At 45.4% G+C, this 14939-nt stretch overlaps 1 protein-coding gene across 3 annotated transcripts in view; it reads left to right on the top strand.

Moving 5' to 3' along the window:
- CSNK1G1 (casein kinase 1 gamma 1) overlaps positions 1-14939 on the top strand; it is an 82904-nt gene that overhangs the window by 25937 nt on the left and 42028 nt on the right. For all 3 annotated transcript variants that reach the window (XM_065733705.1, XM_065733703.1, XM_065733704.1), the window contains exon 3: positions 11615-12033. In XM_065733705.1, the coding sequence (XP_065589777.1) occupies positions 11856-12033 (178 nt within the window). In that variant the 5' untranslated portion in view covers positions 11615-11855. The remainder of the gene's footprint in view (positions 1-11614; positions 12034-14939) is intronic.

Genomic DNA, 14939 nt, shown 5'->3' with positions numbered 1-14939 from the left:
ATAATTGGGCTCGTGCTTCGTTATTTCCTTGGGTGAGGGAGTGTGTGGCTCTCTGTCCTCGGCTTTGTCGGAATAGCTGCAGAAATTGAAAGACTTTTCAATCCCATTTAACAAAAATGTCAATGCGTGAATGGGTCCAGAAGCTTGCAAAACAGGAGTACTGACACATTTGAGGTCAATACATAAATCTAATTGCTTTAGCAAAACGTTTCCTTCTGCTAACAGCTAGGCTTGACTTCCCTTTTGTTCTTACTAGCTGGCATTCATAGGTATGTGCCTTGCCTTTCCTTCCGAATGGTTTGCCGGAGCATAAGTTCATAGAAGATTTGTTTGTTGTGGCATAATATTTGCTTTACATGGGCACGTCTCAGGTTTACAGCAGACAGAGGAGCCAGACTGCAAGCTGTGCAAAGTCCTTAGCATCAGGGAAAGAAGAGAACTAGAAGCTGGCTTGTAAATCACTTCTTTGAAACTGAGAAATCTCTTCTGCTTCTGGCCCCTGCTCACCTACATGCTGTTTCCTTAAGCTAATGTTGCTACATCAAATGCATGCCAACCTGAAAGCTTGTGTCAGTGCTGCTTGCAGTCATTGCTCGAAACCGAGCATGTTGTAGGTGGGCATCCAGTCCTGTCAGTTTTGATGTAACGTGTGGGAGTGTTCCTTTGGGACAGAGGGAACGGCAGGTACCTGGCAGTAAGGCTTGTTTGCCACATCCCATAACCTCTGTGGTGATCCTCCTCTGGCCCTGGGGGGTATAACTCCTGGTAGAAGTAGCTGAACTGCTCTGGCCTATGTGTTGAGGTAGCTGAGGTTTCTTGTGCTGTTAAAACGGTGTTTGTTGATCCTGGAAACAAGCACTGCGTGGTGGTGGGGTGCAGGTAGCAGTGCCGTTCCCTCCCTGTGCCCCTCGCCATGAGTGTGTGCATGGCAGGGATGCTTTGTCTTGCTTTGCAGGGGTTCTGCCAGCTGTCCTTGCCCACATGAACACCTTGTGCTGCATCACTCGGAAATTAACTTCCAATGGACACATTCTCCTTTTAGTAGCAGGGCAGTGTGGTGCCTGGCAACCCTTATTTATGAACCAGTATTCAAGAAGGTAGAGTGTCTCATAGCTTGGGTTGCTCCTTTGCAAATTTAAATTTATCCAATTACTGTGTACTTAAGAAAAGGAGGAAACTCAATAGTGTGTGAATGCAAACAGTGTCAGCCAGATGGGTACAGCCAAAAGGAAAAACAACCTGCAGAGCTTATCCCAGGGCTCTTTGTGAGAAACTGGAGATTACTTGCTGCTACGCTTTCTCCATGCCACCCAGACATGCTGTGTGAGCTGCTTAACGCTGGACCTGTCAGCTGTGGCATGGCTCCCTGATATTACCTGGCCCCACACAGACATCTGTGAATGATATAGTGGAGAAGCAGTGCAGGTAGACAAAGAACAGGCATGGTATGGGGCTTGCTGATGCATCCCAAAGAGCCAAAGCACCCTTCCAGCACCTGAAAGCTTCCTACCCCTGGTCAGCAGGTGTAGCCAGGATCACAGGTAACTTCCCAGCCCTCCTGAGGATTAATGGTACAGACGTTCTGGGAACACAGTGTATCTTGAGATTGATTGATTGATCTTGACTGTGTATCTTGAGACTGACTGCTCTGCTAAGGAAGTGTAGGGCGTTATGGAGCTTGTGTAGGTGCAGCCCTGCCTGCCATCGTTGGCAGCCACTGAAGAAAACCAGTAACTGAGCTGTACCTTGCACTGGGAGGAGGCAGCTCAGAGCCACGCTGCAGTAGCGACCTTTGCTTTGTGCAAAGCAGGAGGCTGGGTTGTTCCTCAGAGCTGTCACAGAGCTGCCAGGCATCTCTCAGCTCCCCTGCAAGGGGCTGTGCGTCTCCAGCAGGTATTTTGCTTTGTCTGCATGTCATTCTTGGCAACTTCTCAATCGTGTACACTATCAAAATCAATCTCTTCTGACAGCTGAACTGCTTCATAAAAATACACAGTTGGGAGCCTGTAAAAAGGAAAAAAAAAGGAAATCTTAAATTTCAGAAAGAAAGGAGAAGGTTATTTTTGACGGGCCACAAGGATGCTGCCCTGTTGGATGGGTGTGCTTGGGTTTTTTCAGAGCTTGTTCTGGGACTGTAGCACAGCTTCAGTGAAGGAAGGCTTCATGGAGGTTTTTGTCATTCCATAACGGTAAGGGAAGACAAATTGTTAGACTTGGAGCCAGATACATGCTGCAGCAGCACCTTCCATATGAAGCTCTGTCTTACAAACTGTTCCTGGGGTTAGCAGAGCTCGAGGAAGGCACCACAGATAGTTTTACTCAATGGGGCTGACTTGCTTAGTTCTACAAAATCTCTTTTTGACCAAAGTGAGCTGCATGTGACCCTACAAAAATAGAGGAGTAGGGGCAGATGAGGTGCAGGAGCTCTCAGATCTGTTTGCATATGCTCTAGCAAACGTATTCCTCAGCCCCAAGTGAGCAGTTTCATAACTGGGAGCACTGGTTCTTTTCCTCCCAAGCTGCTTGGTGCTTTCTAACCTCCTCATTTGCCTCCAGCAACGTGCTACAGGCCGAGGGAGCTTTCCGTCTGCCCACTTTTCGGTACCTAACTTCCTTTTTGAAAAGCAGCTTAGCTGCAAACCAGATATGTAGGTAACATCGGCTGGGTTCCTGCCAGATGTCTAATCTAATGATACGAAGCAGCAGCACGGCCCTGCAACTGCTGGAAAAGGCAGCGCCTGCATGGGAGGAGAGGGTGGAGTTCAGCCTTGAAAATGAAAAAGTGATCTGTTTTTTTTACTCAATATTGACTTGTCTTGTGTTCCCTTTTACTACACAATTTGTGCCCTCTCTTGGCATTACTGTTCCATTTAAGTGCTAACCATCCCTTACTTCCCTGTGTAGCCTTTCTGTTACCAGCTTATCCAAGGTGCTTCAGGTGATGAGCAGGCAGTGTCCCCTCAGCACATGTAGTGTGTGGTGCTGAGGAGCAGCTTTGGCAGTCCTTGGCCAAACAGTGCTCCACAGCAACAGTGAAGGCATGCAGTCCCTGTTACAGCCACGTTTACTTGGACTGATTTCTGGTATTCATCCCTGTAGGGCACACCTAGGCAGGGATTAATCTGCCTGGCATATTGGTGTGTGTTTTCTAAGCACCTAAATCCTCACATAGTTGGGTACTGGCAGGAAGGAGGGGCCTTCTTTTGATGCACCTTGCTAACTTCCTGTCTCATGTATGGAGGGGATTTCTTCTGGAAGGCTTTGCTGCTTTGTGTGGTGGTGGAGAGAGCCTCATCCAGATTTTTTGTGAGCGTGCTGCTTTTGGGATGACACACTATTATACCCCCATATATTTAGGCTTCAGTTCCAGACTAGCTTCCCACATCTGTGGAGCCACCAGGTGAAAATGCTCAGGGGTATCACTGATGTTTTCCAGTGCTGGAAGCCTCTTGATATTTGCAGCTCTGTTCTGGACATGGTACTGTCCCATACACTGATGGATACCAAACAGGGGATGCTGCTGCTTCAGACTGCTAAAAAGTATCATCCCAGGTATCTACTTCTGATTGAAGAAGTTGAGATCCTTAGTCTGACTGGCAGCATCTGAAGCTTTTTTTTGAGAGACATGCAGCTTGGCAGACGTTTGTATCCTCCTAACTAAAAAAAAACTATTGAGACTGTTCTGCTCATTTGTACTCATCTTTTCGAGGCACTGTGAGTTTTGTTTTGGTAGAGGATGGGCAACCAGCTTCTGTGGGGCAGCCAGAGATCTGTGGAGGTGGGGGACCTTTCTCTTACATGGGGGATGGACTACAGCTGTATCCCACCTCTTTACGATTTAATAGATACGTTTATAGATACTGAGTGGTGTTTGAATTTGTTATTCCAGAGAAGATGTGTACCTGGTGAGTGCTACTTTTAATCCTGGTGCACAGCCAGGTCAGAATGTGCTTCTCATCACTTCTTCAATTAGTCAGTACTGTCTTTCAGCTCAAGCTGTGTTTAGTTAGCATGACTTCTACTTGCCCCTTGTTATTAAGGGATTGTTGTTTTTCCATGATCCTCTCTGCTCAAGTTCTTGAGGACTTTCCTTCTACTAAGAGGCACTTCCCCCTGCATGTACGCACCATGAAAACCATGTTGGCTCTGACCTTAACACTTGCATTTTTGTTCTGAAAGCAGAAAAAAGTATTTAATGGTTTGGATGGTGTAAAGGAGGGATGGTTTTTTTTGTTGTTGTTTTCATTTTGTTTTTTGGTTTAGGTTTGTTGTTGGTTTTTGGGTTTTTTTTTGCATGTAACTGGCAAATCGCCAGTCTTCTCAAGCTCCCCCAGCATTGTCTGCAGCTGATCCTCCAGGCTGCTTCTCCTTGCCAGGTAGATGAAGCAGTCAGGGGCTGTCAAGGTGTGTCTGCGTTAAGTTCTGCTGTCAGTCTGCAAAAGCAGCACTGCTCCCAGCGATCCCACCTTGCTCCAGAGCTGAAGCTGCTGAGTGGTCTCATTGAGAACTCTGCTCCTTGCTGATATCAGTAAGTGCAAATTACACAGCTACACCCAGCTGCTATTTACCATCTGAGCACCTAAAATTTGCCTGGTGTGGGCTATTTCTTGAAGATGAAAGTGAAGTCTAGAAGTGGCCTTGGTTGGCCTGAGTTTTCTTCTTCAAAAGTGTAAGCTGAAGGGAAGCAAGTGACATAAACGTACCTGGAGCTTTCTTTCTGTTCTTAGGTAAGCTGGAAAAAAACCAAAATCTCGTTTATATGTGGTGCTTAGATACCAGAGGAGAGAATGTCTGCTGAATTCTTGTCCTGAAATGGCTCTGCTACAGACCTTCCATCACTGCCAGTTTTTTCTCCTTATTTCTTCTTTAGCATCCTCATAATTGTCTGTTTGCTGGAACCCGATCTTGCCTGATCCATTTTTGCAAGCGCGTGCTATCTGAAATATTGGCCTTTTGCTGGCCTTTGAGAGCCATACTGTGGCTGTGGCTGGCTACTGTCATCTTGAGGTACAGCTCTCTGAAGCAGTGAGTGTGCTGGATCCCTGGTAGGGCTGCAGCATGCAGCTGTGTGTGGGCTGAACACCTGCACTGTTCAGAGGTGCTTGTTGCTTACAGGCGGAGATTTGGCAGTCTGTCAGGCCTTTGTGCAGGGGGCTGCATGTCTGGCTCCTGCAGCCAGCCTCAGAAAGTAGCTGGGGCTCATCTTTGCTCTTTTCTCCCTCTTCCCAGGTGAAGTAACAACAAAAGGAGCGCCTCAAGTTTCATATGGGGATTTTTTTTCTTTATTTTAATCATTTAGCTGTTCCAGCAGTGTGTAACTCTTGATGAAGTGCATTAACTCGCTCTGGCAGATCATGGTTTGTAGCACCTCATGTATGAATATGCATGCATGGATGCTGCATGACTCCAGTGTGAGTGGGGAAAGGGAGCTGATACATCTAGCTTGCAACGCACAAACCAATTATCTGAAAATGGTCCATTTCTTGTTTCAAGACTCTGCATGTGGAAGAACTTAATTACTTTTTTTTTCCACCATAACATTCCTGGCTTTCGTGCTGAACTTGACAAAAGGCTTCTGAGAACAACATTTGGGACTGATTGAATGTAGAGGATGCAAGGGCTGCTCTTGGTGAGACAATCAACAGCCAGCTTGAGTCTTGCTTAGAAGAATAACTTGCCAGCATGTTTGGATGAGGATGACATGATTAAGATTTTTTAGCAAGGTTCTTCAAGGAGAAGACTTTATGGAAAAGACTTCAAGTGAGTTCACGTCTCAAGTGTTGAGAGTTCGTTTGGGTTCATCCTTTTGTGAAAACTGGAATTGTAGTGTGTCACATTGACAGTCCTGTGCATTCAAGAGTAAGGAATGGGGATAGCGATCTGCAGTTGTCCATCCTTCTCCCTTCCTAGCAATTTATTGAGTGCTATTTATACCCCTTACCTTTTTTTTTCCTGGTCTATGAAGTTCTGAACAAAACTGCATAAGCTGAACGTGAAGTTATTTGGCCAAATAATTCAACAGAGTGACTTGTGTATAAAAGGCATCTGCAACCTTCCAGGTTAGACAGAACTTCCCCCATGTGGGACATGGGATGCAACATGAACTTGCCAGCTTTGATGCTGCTAACAGCTTTAAACCGCAGCTGAGAATTTTGACCTCATTTTCCTTTTTGTTTTTTTCTTTTTGTTTTGTTTTTGTTTTTCACAATGTTGATGATGCTAAACTAGGTCACTCTAGTGCTGTTTGGAAATGCCAATCTCTTCTGTGGTGGCAGTTTGGATACAACTGGGTACTTGAAATGCATTCCCATGATAAGAAGCTTGCTGAGGGAATCAGCATCTATTGGCAGGTGCAGGAAAACTGGAAAGCTCTGGAGAGGAGGAAGCTGACGAACAAACAGGAGGGCATATTTTTCATTACTGTAGGGAACAAAGGCAGAGCATTAAGGCCAGAGCAGATGGGACACTGGGCAGCCTGATCCTAGTACTTGATCTAGTGGCTGGCAGCCCTGCCTGCACCAGGGGACTGGAACTTGATGATCCTGAGGCCCCTTCCAGCCCAATGCATTCGGTGATGCTGAGGTTCTGTGATTCAGTTTCTGCACCTTCCTTTCCTACTAGCTTGTGCCAGTAGTCAAGCATCACAGCAGGATCTTCCTTTAGGTCAGGCCAATGTGGGATATCAGGTTATCTGCTAATTTTACCCTTAGGAACAGGGCAAATCACTTTTTGCCTTGTTAGGAGCACGGAGACTCTTACAGAAATAGAGTAGTTCAGCTGCCCCTGTGGCAGGGGGGCTGGAACCTAGATGATCTTTAGGGTCCCTTCCAGCCCAAGCCATTCTGTGATTCAAAGTGAGTGGTAGGCTGGCTTTGGAAAAAGAAGTTTTTCTTGAGCAAGCTGCTGAAGGCTGTAGTTTTGCACAGAATCTGCTGGAAGCTGGTGACCTCATACATCCGTCTGTTTATAACATGCCAGTTGAGAGCCCTGGAGGCTTTTACAGTCTTTGAAGTCATGCAGGAAAAGCAGATCTTGCCTGGAAAACATTCTCCATATCAAGAGATTTACCAAAAGCATTGCATGTGCGCGTAGGGTGGATGTCGGAAAATGCAGTGAGGAAGTGTGTGCCTTGTCCTAAAGCAAGAGTTGTGGATGTGCTTCAAGAAATGGGATGGGTGATTTCATCCCACTCTACGAAGAACTCCAGCAGAATATGGGGCTTTCTTCGCAATCTGGGCTTAAAGAGAGAAAGAAGAGTAGAAGTCACCTGCTTCCACTTGGTGAACAGATTGCAAATACTTGTTAGGCTGGTAGACTAGTACATTTTTGGCTCCCTTGAGAAACAGAAATGCCCAGCCTTGCATCAAGCCTGCTTGGTTCAGTTTGAGGAAAGGGGAGTCCACTTACAGTATCAGTTTGGACAGATATTTTCTGAATTTGTGCTGCAAAGCAGATTGACAGCTCTCGTTCTTATCTTGGAGAAGTCTCCAGAGTACCTCAAGTAGGTCAGGGAAATTTTCTGTGCATGGCAAGCAACTTGTGCCTTCGGAGTGTAAAAATGAAGATTGCTCTGACTTATTTGCACCAGTGTCTTTTTTGCATCGTCCTTTACTGCTGCTGTTTTTAAACTTAAGAATTCCATTGTGGGAATGGGATTGCTACCAGCGATGTCTCTGAACCAAAGCAGAGATGTGATGTGCTCAGTGAGCAATAAGCCTCTCTTCATGCTAGGACTGATCAGTGTGTGAATGACAGCTGCCTTTGACGCCAGCTCGAAGCTGGTTTGTAGTTCTGACACTGTGGTTTTATTGGTAGAGGGAGATAGTGATTGAGATCTCAAGTCCTAAGTGTTTGGAAGTGTGTAGGATACTAAGCTGGCTTCTTTATTTAGCTAACTGTGCTTTAAGTAATTTCCTTTCAACCCTGTATCTTTTATTAAATAACTGTTCCCTTGTCTCCAAGTACATTGTAGTGAAATGAATACTGGAATTGAACTGAGTCACCATTAGGCAAATACGTTCATGCAGCATTTGTTTAAATGCAAGTAACTTTCAGGAGCAATCTTGCTGAGTGGGTGGAAAGGTAGGAAGGAAAATCATTATGAAAAGTTTGAGTTGTGGCAGGAAATAGTCCTGGTGTTCCGAGTAGTCTTTAAATTTTAATGCTACTGACTTCAAATTACGGTCTAGCCTTCATTCTTCTGCAACTCCTTCTCCAAAACCAAGTGCTCTTACTTCATTAGTCCACAAAAGCCATGCTTGAGGCCATATTTACGACAGTCACTTTTAGTATGTAGTAGCAATAGTGAAAGATCTCTGTGCAATTCGATATACTGACAGCTGGGATCGGGTGAGCCATAATAAAGAAGTTATCAGCCCCTTTTCTTATTCACTGTCTCTGGATTCCTGTTTGCAAGAGGCTTTGAGCTAAGAAAGAGGATGTTTGGTGTTTGCAGCCTCTCAGCTGTGACCTTTCCATCCTTCCCCTTGGGGAGACCTTATACAAATGAGCTGGGGGAGGATGGGGATGTAGGAACTTGTAACAGTTAAAATCTTATTTCACAAGCCAGGAAGTGCCTGGTAGGGCTGTGTGTGCTTCACCTGTCTGAGAGATGCTCAGCTTCTTGTCTTACCTGAGGAGCAGTGAGCTTCAAACACAGTGGTGCGTTCCTCAGCTCAGATACAAAAACTTGCATACAGAACTTGAATGCAGGCTTCAGTCTGCAGGAGAAGGCCATGGGGCATGGCTCAAGCGGGCTCACGGAGCAGCCCTTATGGGAACTGCAGCCCTGTGTCCTGGAGCACTGACCGAGCAGCCACTGGAGTTGGAAGCCAAACTCCAGTATCAGCTGTTTGAAACATGTTGAGCTTTGTCTCGTTGCCTTTTGGTGGCTTTCGTTTCCACTTTGCTGGTGAAATGCTCTTCTGTAGTGTTGCTGTTTTTGCCACCAGATAGTCACTTAGAAAAGATCTGTGCCAAGGCACCAGGTTCTGCTGCAGAGCTGCCTCAGTGTTGGGATGCAGAGCTCTGTGGGCAGGTGCTCTGTGCTGGAGTGGGCAGAATGAAACTTAAATGCTTTCTGGTATCTGACAGCAAAACATTACAACCTGGAATGTGTTCTTGGGCAGCCCAGGCCACCTGATGTTCATCACAGTTTTGGGTGAACATTTTCAGCTCTTCTCTCTTTATGATCCGTTGATGCCTGATGGTGATGGGTTGTTTGCACTGTGCTTAATATCTCACTGGGATCTAGATACTGTTGGGGTGTAGAATGGCCGCAGTGCCATTGTTCTTGGATGACCTGATGATTTTCAGACCTGCCATGCTTGTTGCAAGTATGCTGCTTGGTGTTTTCTGCAGCAGTGCACTTTGAGCAAGAAGACAGTGAGATTCATTCTGCTTTCACTGTAGAAAAGGAGCTGCTGAGTCATGGCTAGCTACAGTGTCCTGTGGCTTGTAACCTGCACAACCTGAACAAGGCTCTTAGTGTTAGCAAAATCACAGTGAAAGACAGGTATATTTGTGAGACTCATCCTGCGTGAAACAGGTCTGTGTGGATGGGTATTTACTCTTAGTGGTTCCTCTTAAGTCTTGAACATCTTCAAATATGCTATGGAGGGACCGGCATCTTCTAAATAGACTTTGTCTTCCCAAGAGTCCTACAAACCTCCTGTCAGGTATAGAAATCCCCCAGTGACGCGTGGACAAAAGCAGTGAATAATAACTGTCGTTAAAGTCGCATTATTTAATCTTTGCTCTTTTGCAGAAGCTTTTCTCATCTAGGGAGGTAGTCACGCTTGGGAGAACTGTGCCCTCATTTCTGCCATCCTGTAGAACTGCTTATGGCAACAGAGAAGCTGGGGTTGTGCAAAAGACTAGTTCAGTGTTCAGAAGCTGGGGTTTCCAACTGTTAGCTTGCTGCCCACATGCTCTGCATCTCTCGTGAGTGACTTCTGCCTTATGTACAGATGCCTCAGATCAAAAGAAGAGTTTCAAGAAACAAAAGCATACCACAATTGAAGGTTAGGGAGAATGTACTCATATTTCAAAGGAGTTAATGCTTTTGTTCCATGCCGTTGGTCTGTGAATGGTAATAACTCTTGTATTTTATTTTTGGAGGGCTGGAAGTAGGTGGGTTGGCTTTGTCTTGTGAAACAGACAAGAAGTACACTGTTAAATCCTCTGAAAAGTAGCCTGTTTGTATGTGAGGACTGCTCTGAAGGTCATGCCTCCTGTTTGATGATGCTGGCCCATGATGTTAGAGGTGGATGCTTCTGGTACGGTGGTAGAGGCTGAGCCTTTCCACCAGTTCTGTTACACCTTGTTGCTGTGTGCCAGATGGCAGCAGAAGGGCACTCTGACAGAAGCACAAATGGAGTGAAGGGTGGAGTTGATTTCCTCCTTGCACTATCTTTTGCGGTGGGAAAGGGGTGACCCTTCCAGATTTCCTGGAACCCAGACAAACCACCACTTCTGACCTCTACATCGTGGTGCTGACGGAGCTGAAACTTGCTGGAGGTGACAGAGGAGAAGTCAACTTTTCTCTTGCAACACAATGACACCGGACCTCAGACCAGTTTGAAGACTGTGAAGTACATAGTTATCTTAGCTGGACTGGCTACCACACCCACTGTATAGTCTGGACTTGATGCATTCTGACTTCTGTCTGTTCAGGATGACAAAAAATTGACTGTGTGAGCAACATTTTCCTAGCAATGGTGCTGTCATAGCAGCTGTGAAACAGTGGGCTGCCTCTGCTGGTGCAGGTTTCTACAGGCAGGGCATGCAGGTTCTCAAAAAAGCATAGCTAAGGGTTGTGACTATGTTGAAAAGTAGTGTTATTGTGCTCATTATGTCTGTTGTAATTTTCAGTATTTCTACTGATAGAAGGTATTACTTTCAGAGCAACTGAAATATTGCTGCAGAAGGACTGAGCCCATTGCCTTAGTAATAACTTTTGAACCCTCATAAATACTTCCTGATTACTGGGTGTACCTGGCAGCATTCTCTTGCTGATGTCCTTCCACTCTTGCTTGCTGGTTTCTTGTTGCATCTCTGCTGACCTTAGTGTTTCCCAACCTCCATACAAACTCTGGAGCTTTACCATGCACACAGAATTAGGATGCAGGCCTTGTTTCCAAAATCACTCAGATATCATACCTGGAAAGCTTTCATTTCACTGGTGTCTCATAAAGGAACACAACCAGTGTGTGTAGGTCCTGCAAGGTGGGAGATGTTTCCAGGTGTGCTCATTGTAGCAGCAATTTCCTATTTAAAAACTGCATCACAAATCCCCAGCATGCTGCTGTGCTTCTGCCCATCCTGCTCAGCATTTGGCTTGCCCATCACTGCTGGTGTTGCGCTGCAGACTTTAGGGTTTCCCTTTTGTGTGGTAAAAGTTTCATGGGTAAGTGGATGGGCAGTACTTCTCATAGTGGTATTTGGGGCTTTTTAATCAGAAATTGTTAAAAAATTATAAAGTTCCTATGTAGCTGTTAATTTCCTCAAGACCTAAATAGCACTAGAAGCTGCTGGAGCTTTGCCATGTTGTACACTTCTTGCTTGGGGTTTTAAAATAATGATTTTTGTTATGTATATTTTTTCTTTTCTCCAGGTGAGAAACCAAAAGCAACTTGCCTTTATTGAGTCCTCAAGAACACAGTTGACTGGTTGGTACTTCATAACGATGCATTAGGAAACTGGATACGGTGCCAAAAGAACTCCATACATTTCCATGACACTCTTGGATCCTGACTGAGAGACTTTTGGATTATATATATTTCTGTACCAAGGAGAAGAGTGCACGCTCAGATCCCTTTCTGCCAGCTTGCTGGCAGAGGTGCTGTGCTAAGATCATGGACCATCCCAATAGGGAAAAGGATGAAAGGCAGCGGACGTCAAAAGGAATGCCAGGGAGGAGTGGTCACAGCTCTCGACCGAGCTCATCTGCATCTTCTGGTGTTCTTATGGTGGGACCCAACTTCAGAGTGGGCAAGAAGATTGGGTGTGGGAACTTTGGCGAGCTCAGACTAGGTAAGGAGTAACAGTTTTAGAGGCCTGCATTACTCAGATTAGCATTTCACCACTGGAATATAAATATCTAAAAGTTTACTCTGGCTTGAGAAAAGCGAGCGCTTGTCTTTGTTTCCCAAGCGTTGAGCTACCTTACCTGAAGCTTCTGACTCAGAAGACATAACGTTTAGCATTTTTATTTGCATAAAATCAAAGGGAATACATTGGAGAGGCCAAAGATGCAAATTCCGAACAATTCCAACAATGAAGACCGTTTTCAACACTGAATGTCTTGCCTAAGGTGAAAAATCTTCTTAACTGGGTTGCTAAATCTTCCCCCCAGTGTCTCTTCCTTAAGCTAGGATGCCCTACCAAATAATCAGCACACTGCTTCCCAGCTCTCAGCTGTATCCTGCCTGCTCCATGTCCCTCAGTAGCCACAGTGCCCCAGTTTCTCCCCATCTTCCACTCCCTGATCAGTCCCAGTGCATTTGACTCCCTGGTGAGGAGTGGAGTGGCCATATGGCTGCTGCATCATGGCAGCTGAACCAACCCAACAGCCCTTGGTTGTTTTTTTTTTCCCTTGGTCCATTGGTCTGCTAACCGTGTGCCTTGCAGCTGGTCGCCCAGACAGATGGCTTTGCAGAGTGCTGTGCGTTGGGCTCGTAAGTCATCCCAGACAAAAGATGTGTTTGGTTGGGTCTGAAATGAGGTGGGGGAAGCAGACGGTGTTTTTAATTACATGCTTCTGAGCTCCCAGTGTGTGGTTTTGGAGTAGCTTTTTCAGATCAGAAGCAGCAGTTTGCAGTGGTCTTGACTTAGAGCTGTTGCATTTCCCTTATTTTTGCTGAACAAGTGCTAATAAACTTGAGGGTGCTGAAGGTAGGTTGTCTGATATAAATCCCATTATCCATTTGGTATGTGTTTAGAATTGAAACAGTGTGGATCAGGTACAGGGGACGATAGATGAGGTGGCTACTTCAGGTGAGCAAAGTATTATAATACTGCTTAGTATATTTGTAGATTCCTATTGTGAATCTGTGTATGGTTCATCTTTCATTGCAAGGTTTGGTTATGGCATCTGTAAGATATGCTGCTTCTCCCAGGGTGAGGATTGACCAATTTGTAATCCGCCTTGGTAAACGAGTAGTCTCGGTTTCAGTGTTGCATCAGAGCTTTATTGATTTGCAAGAGCAGAGATGGCTCTACAAAGGCAGAAAGAAACAGGAGGAGGGGCACAACTTCCCAACTTCCTGAATGTGAATGAGCATTACTGGCAGCAGAAGGTAGTACAGTCAGCAGACGGTAGTACAGTCTGGATCCTTATAGTAACACAGCTTGCATAGCTGCGCTGTATTTCCAAAGAACTCCCGATAGCAAATGTCCCTATAGGAAGAGCTGTAGAATTGCTCTGTAATCCAAACAGTGCTGGGCACTCAGCAGCTTCGTTGGATCCCCTAGGTAAATGGTTCTTGCTTTTCTACAGCTGGAGCCCAAATTCTGATATTTTCATCTTCACAGTTTTGGTGGGGTTTTTTTGCCATGTTTTTTTTTTTCTGAGAGGAGTTGGATTTCTGTCTTTCAAAACCAAGGACTTCATACAGGAGATTTCACTTACGAAAAGAGCAGTTTTAAATGATCAGTTTACAGAGAAACTTAGCTTTCACCAGGGAAAAAGCAACACCTGTTAGTGAAGTGATCCTTGTTTTGTTGGTTTTCGTTGGGGTTAAGGGTATTTTTGGTGCACTGTTTTGCTGATACGCATGAACTAAGTATGCTGCAGCAGCTGCATTTGGGTAACAGACCCAAGTAGATGCAGATAATGGCAATTGGGTGTGAAGTCTGTGTAGAAACCCTGTATTTTAAAAAACTTAATACTTTTTCTGGTCACTATAGCTTTAAGAACTCCTCTTTGGTTAATTATTGGGTCTTTCTATTGCACAGATGTGATGCTAATTATTGTTGCATTGTGCTGTGGGGAAGGAGGAGCAGCTTTTCTGTAATATGAGTAAATAAGTCTCTGATAACAGCTTTGTCCTGCGAAGATGAATTACGTGCCCTCTGCTTTTTGCTTGGTTCAGGGGAGGGAGGCTGTTCTGTGAGTGTCAGGTTAGCTGCTGATGGTTGATCTCTTGCTGCAAATGCAGATAGCCCCAGGGATATTACTTTTTTGAAGCCGTTTGAGACATGAGAGCAGAGCAGTGGGGTGGCAGGCTGAGATGAGGAGATGTGCACAAATATCAGCACCTGGCCCATAGTAAGCTGAAACACAGTTATCCCATGGCTGTTCCTTGGGCTTGCTGCACTGGCTCTGGGGCTGACCTCGTCAGGCTGACTCACGGAGTAACCAAATGGATTTTTGCCATGTCTTCCCTGGCAGAACCTCTGAGGTTTTACAGCCCATAGGCAGGTTCATTGCATGGGCTGACACATCTGTAATTACTTGATATCTGAACCGTGTGTAGAGTGGAGCCCAGATCTTTTCGCTCCACTGTAAACATAACCTAGCATTTCCAAAACTCTACATTGAAAATGAGAGAAAACAGTTTTCCTTTTTTTGGGGGAGGAATAAAGCAATTTTAGGAGAGTTGATCCTATCTGTTGATTCTATCCCCTCAAAAAGCGCTGCCCCAAAGAGAAGGGTCATACCCAGTGAAACTGCAGTGTTCTGAAGCTGGGTAATGCCTGAGTTGTCAGCATCTCAGCAGTGAAAGTAGGTAAGAGTAGCTTAGTGGTAGGATCTATGCTGTGAGCCACTTTTGCTTGGGAAATCTATGTGGTGAGGCTTCCTGTGTGTACACCAGTGACTTAACAAATTGCTCCTCATTAGAACGTGTTGATCTTCCTTGGCTGTGGAAATGCCCATAACTGAGACATGGAGTTGATCGCTGCTCCATCAAAACCTTTACCTGATCTTGGAGGGCTTT

This window comes from Cyrtonyx montezumae, unplaced genomic scaffold (genome assembly GCF_038088225.1).
Source record: "Cyrtonyx montezumae isolate F1298 unplaced genomic scaffold, pur_monq_1.0 scaffold_17, whole genome shotgun sequence".
NCBI lineage: Eukaryota > Metazoa > Chordata > Aves > Galliformes > Odontophoridae > Cyrtonyx > Cyrtonyx montezumae.
This window is presented reverse-complemented; position numbering and strand designations above follow the sequence as displayed.